We start from the raw sequence: 6,000 nt of genomic DNA on the forward strand, positions 1-6,000 counted from the left end.
CATAATTGTCATAAAAAGACACTCATCTGATCCCTGAACATCTGTACACACACAGCAATACTCATTCATTTCTTGAAATGCTCTAGAGGCAGCAAAAAAGCCACCTAAGAAGTCAAGAGACAAAGTAGGCTAATGTTACAGGACCTAACAAGAATAAGACTACAGATTTGATGTTTGCACGGTGGTCTGGTGGTTAGAATTGTCCCACATCAAGAGGTTTCTTTGTTTAAATCCCGGCTGTGGCCTTTCTGTTTGGAGTTTCTATGGTCTCTCCGTGCATGTATGAGCTCTCTCTGGGTACTCTGGCAAAGAAATTATTTCTAGGTTAACTAGCGTCTCTAAATTGACCCTTGGAATGATTGTGAGTGTACACAGTTGTATGTCTCACTCGTCTTTGTGCTATGATGGACCGGTGACCCATCCAGGGTGTACCCCACCTTTCGCCCAATGGGAGCTGGGATAGGCTTTGGCAAACCTGTGATTCTGAATGGAATTAAGCAGGTGTAGAAAATGGAGAGATGGAACAAATTTTTGCGAACGAGTCTGAAATGGGACCAAGGTGCCTAACCAAGGCTTCATCTATGAGGCAGAGACAATAATGATTAAGTTGGAAATTACAACATCCTTTTGTAATTTTTTGTATTTCCAGTTAATCATAATACAGTACACTAATGTAAATGTATGGAGTATATGAACATGCTTCAACAGCTTTAATTTTAGGAATCAACCACAGATTCAATCCCCTCTGATTTGCAACCTACGCAAAGCACAGTGAGAAACGATTGTATTCCTTTCAGGATTTTAATCCCATATGAAAGCAACTTTTCTGACAGAGCCAAGCAAAACAAACAGGAAGCAGCTCTAAGCAAAAAAGCTAATCAGTTATTACTTACCAATAGCAACAAAATCACTTCAGCAGCAGTAGCATCCTGTTTTTCTGAGCCCTCTGTAGCAGTTCCAATTTGATATTTATTCCATTATTGCATCTTACTCTAAACTTGAATTTTCACGTTCCTCAATAGAGTTGTCTTCGGTCTCTTTATTACATCTGTCACAGTGTCACACTTCTTTTTTTCCAATGAAGAGCCTTAAAATGGTCAATGTATTTAAAACTGAGTCAGAAGCACAATTAAATGAGCATAATAGCACAGCCATAACAAAACCTATTATAAGTAACTGTGGCATTACTTGTAGATCTTTTATTTTAAGAGAGAAATAAGTGTGACTTTGGGTCATTTGCTTGCCTTTAGTAGTTATATGTATACAGTAGATGCGTAAACAACTTTCATGGAACCAGAGGACCCTGTGCGGCCCAAGTTAACACATAACAGCTTTGCATGATAATAACAGTCACAGCTGTTCCAGCCATTGCTACAAAATGGACATAACTGCTACAAAAGGCACATCCACCTTTGCTGTGCTAACAACATTATAGCTGTAGTTTATATCAGCATCTTACAGTCACTTCAGTGGACAGTGCATGTCTAAAGGCTTAAAAGGGGTGGGACTTATGAAGAGGCGTAGAGGTGTGAGAATGGCTGATAGAAAAAAAAATAAAAAGGAAAAAAAAATTTGTTCTACTTCAATGGCTTAAGCTTTAATATGACTATTTAGTAAAAAATAAGTTTCAAATCAAACTGGTTACAGGTTAAAAAGATAATTTAAAAGAATTGTAGAAATGTAAGGGCTGTATGATATCATAATACAAAGCATTCCATAGGGAGGGATCATTTGTACTCCAGTGAAACAATATAAACCTTTTTTGATTTTCATCAAGAAGAGTATGAATGAAAAACGACTTAGCTAGGGTATGAAGATGGTAAAAACATTTGTGAATAGGAGGCAGTAGAATGTCACCTATCAAAAACAATGGCTTTTTTAAAAAACTTTTTTTCCTTTGAAACATTTTAATCTTGATTTTAGGCAGCAAAACCTCAATAAAATGCACTTTTGCCATAGAATATGAAAGGCAAATTTGAGATTTAATCAGAATATTAAAAGAATGTTGACACTTTTCCTTTTGTCCTATCTGAATACCTTAACAGTGGCAGCTTTGTAATATACTTTTCATTACCCCGTAACAGAACTAAATTCTGGTGAAACATCTCTGTGAATAGGGAACCCATTCCATTTGATTTTATGGATCAAGGAGTTTCTGTGCACTAGCTCTGGCATGTTAAATGGAATGGTTGTCTATCTAATGAACCAGTTTTAAACACAGGTGTCCCCCAGGGCCGTGTCATTTCCTCTTTTTCGTATTGTCTATTTATACCTTTGAGATTATGTGCAACAATAATGGCCCCAGTCTCATTAAGCCTGCTGACAACGCCACCCAGGAGGCCTGTCTGATTCCCAGTCAGTCGCAGCAAAACGACAATGTTACATAGATGACAGACTGGCATGACTCTTGCCACCTCATAAGAAAGTAACAAAAAAATAAAGATTTACTAAATAGCCAAAGAAAGCTAATAACAGGCCAATAAAGATGATTAGATCAGGGTCTTCATCCCATGTTATGAGAACATTATTTACAAAGACATAATGAAGAAGAATCTCAAGGGATGTGAAGTCAATAAAGATGTTCATTACAGTCCTTGGTTTCGACACAGTGTCCTGGTATGGTCAGTTTTCAGCGAGGAGCCTTGCTAAAGGAGTCTAAAATCATTTGGCTGCCAATAACTCCCTGATCACCAGCTGGCTTGCTCACTAAGACTTCTGCCTCTAAGGGGGAGGGCTATGCATCCCCTGAGAGTAGGGTATTCTGCCATGATTACCAACAAAGTCATATCACAGCTCAAGCACTCACATGAGGCAAAATAATAAAACAGCAATTTGCCATATACAACCATGCACAGTCATCGATATTCTTAAATAGTTTATTTTCTGCTTTTTTTTTTTTTACTATGTATAATGTATACATAATTACAAATCATGAATTGAATTAATCATGAATATCACCATCCCCATTCACATTCAGGACAGATTTAAGCAGTGAGAGACATGCACAGTGAATCAATACGACATGTAGTTAAGAAGCATGAATTTAAAAGGGAATTTGTGGTGTGTATGTTTTATTCCCATGGTCGAGCCAGATCAATGTTATCTCTTTTAAAGTCAGAGACCAGGGAGCTCCAGGCTTTGATCTCTAAGACAATCCCAGAAATCGAATGATAGTTGGAAGACTGACGTGGATAGATTTGAGGTTTTATACAATGAAATTCTTTATCAAATCTGAACTCAGAGGATCCCCTGCTGGCGCTTTCACTATCACCTTTGACATCTTTCTCATTTTACTCCCGGAGGGATTTGACATCTTGGCAAAATCACAGGCAATGTCTTCAAGTGAAAATTTGATAGACCTACCCTAGATCACAGGAATGAAGTAATTTTCCTTCAAATGTCCCTTTAAAGATTGAATTTATTATCAGTCATTTACATCTAATATAGTCTCCGCTCTAACATCTAGTCGTAAAATCCCATCAATTTGAGCTCTGCAGTTTCACTTGTACTTTCGGGACCACAGACTGGAGTTCAGACTATATAAATCTTAAATGTTGACTGGTTGCAGTGACAAGACCATCAGAGATGATCCAGTGAACAGTGTTCTGCATTACAAAAGGCCATAGATGGTTAAAGTATCTTAAACCAATCATAGAATTCACCATAAATTCCACAAAGCAGATTCTATGATGTGCATATCTGGCCTATTTTCAGTGTTGCATCAACATAACCCAGTCTTTTGACATCTCTTTGACATGTGCACCACAAAACAGAAAATGTACCAGATAAGAAAAGCAATTAGTTGAAATATATGAATATTTGCTGTTTCATTGGGCCACATAAAATCCCAATTCAACACACACACTCTTTTCCCCAGTAAACTAAGGTGATCTACATTACCTGAAGTAAAATATGCAAAGCAGCTCATTTTCTATGTACGGGGCTGTTTGTAGTTTGAAGATCTTTGTGCCTGATAAAAAAACTGGTGCTTGCAATGTTTGCATGCTGTATATAAAGTGAGAGATACAATCTCATTGGTTTAATCTGTGCGATGGTAAAATGGTGTGCAACAATATGTGTATGCAGCTGTGATGAGGGTATACATGTCTGTTGAGGGGTGGGGAGTTTATAGTGGATGAATAAGGCAATGTGTTGTCATTTAAGTTGTGCCTTTTCCACAGAGCTGCTCAAAGTGCAAAGCTTGGAATCTTTTTTAGCATCAAACATACAGCAAGTGCATTTGCCAAACAACTATCAACTACAGCAAACGTCAATAACAAAGGTGCGTTTAAATTGCCAAAAGGTCAGAAAGTCTCATCAGCTCCACTTTAGGGACCAGATTGTAAAAGTTCTTCTAACTGTAGCTACTACACCTTCCTGGGAGGCATTACCTACTTGATTATTTTATAAATAATTAATGTGTTGTGATTGCTGCCAAAATGCCTGCACCCTCCCACAGCTCAGTGTCAGCGAGGTTAACTGTTAATCTAAAGTTTATGTGACAGACACGGCATAAATTACCCGACTCTCTGTAAATGCACAGTTATATCCACCAAGTGACCACGTAAGACGCGTAATGCACATACAACCATCCCTAAGTCCGTTCTTGATTATAACAGAAAACGTGATCATGGATGTGCTGCTCACTGCAATACCATATAATTTTTTTTTTTTAATGGAACGAATTCCCCTCCTGCGCGTTGTACCGTCCGTGCGTTAAGAATGTGGTAATGTCGTAGAAACACATGAAATACCTCCATTTCGAGTAACAAAAAATGTGCAAAATGATTAAGAAAGAGTTTCGTGTTATTTTACTACTTAAGGATATGACAAAGTGTTTTGTTTTTTTATTGAAAACTCACACTGCTGTTGTGTCCGGACCAATGTACCATCGCCTGGTTGTGTGCAGAGTCTCCCGACAAAGCAAAAGTAGAAGTGTCCAGGTGAGGCTCACTTTGCCTCGGGTTTGACCCTTTGGGTTCCTCCCCATTGCGCCGATACTCAGCTCTGGAGTTGGAAACACCTCGCACAGTCTCTCTTAATTGTGTTTCTCCGCTTGCACTCCTATCCACGTTTCCATTGTATGATAGCCCCAGACTCCTTTTCACCTTTTTTCTCCCGACAGAAAATGTGCGCTCAGACATTATATTCGCTGCACTTCGCTCCTCAGATATGTTACCATACTTTTCATCAGATATCTTAAGACCACTGTGATAGTCGGCTGTGGTGGGTATCTCGTTTCCACCCTGTGTTCGTTTCTTTACTTGCTGCTCATTACTCGGTTTAAAAGCTGCGACGGCTTCATTTTCGAATCTGCTTAAAACTTCAGAGGTTCCGTCGAATTTTGATTCGACTTTGATCCCCATCAATTGTCTGATTACATGTGCCTCCGGTGGGGTGCCCTCCAGACGACAAAATCTTTCAACTGATTTAGTGGAACTTATCTCCGCTTCAGCCCCAAACTTGGCAAAAATAGGGAAGAGCAACACGCAAGCCAAAACGAAAAAACTCCAAAATGACCTAAGTACCATTGTGCTCTACCAATCTGCCAGTCCACCAGTGGAGAGAAAATGTTGTATGGTAGAGCTGTTAAACTTTTGAAATATTCAGAGGATCATCTTTACGAGCAAGAAACCATACAGTAGAACCGCTCACGTCCAGGAATTTGTCAAAGTGTGGGACCAGTTGGGGAGGCGCTGCGCATCAGGCAGCGCGCCGACGGAGAGTAACTGCAGGAACGGTTAGACACAGCCCCTGAGGATGTCTGAAAGAGGGGGGGTTAAAACGCTGGAGTCATTTTGGAATTATTCCACGATCTTATTTTTGTTTGTAACGGAGGGGTTTTTATTCAATAACATCTATGGTTGTTTATGTGAACCTGTAAAAAAGTTATGCAGAACTGAGCTTGATGGATTCACAGTCGTTTACGGCGAAAGTCGTTTCTGCCTTGCATAACAGTATTCACTCTGTAAAATTTTGCCTCTGAAGCGATAGGGAAAA

At 39.2% G+C, this 6,000-nt stretch overlaps 1 protein-coding gene across 1 annotated transcript in view; it reads right to left on the bottom strand.

The window, feature by feature from the left end:
* sorcs3b (sortilin related VPS10 domain containing receptor 3b) overlaps positions 1–5,671 on the bottom strand; it is a 44,328-nt gene extending 38,657 nt beyond the window's left edge. The window contains exon 1 of the mRNA XM_072390857.1: positions 4,863–5,671. Coding sequence (XP_072246958.1) covers positions 4,863–5,531 — 669 coding nt within the window. The 5' untranslated portion in view covers positions 5,532–5,671. The remainder of the gene's footprint in view (positions 1–4,862) is intronic.
* Between the last annotated feature and the right edge of the window lie 329 nt (positions 5,672–6,000).

Source organism: Leuresthes tenuis, unplaced genomic scaffold (assembly GCF_036924035.1).
Source record: "Leuresthes tenuis unplaced genomic scaffold, fLeuTen1.0.hap1 SCAF_8, whole genome shotgun sequence".
NCBI classification, from domain to species: domain Eukaryota; kingdom Metazoa; phylum Chordata; class Actinopteri; order Atheriniformes; family Atherinopsidae; genus Leuresthes; species Leuresthes tenuis.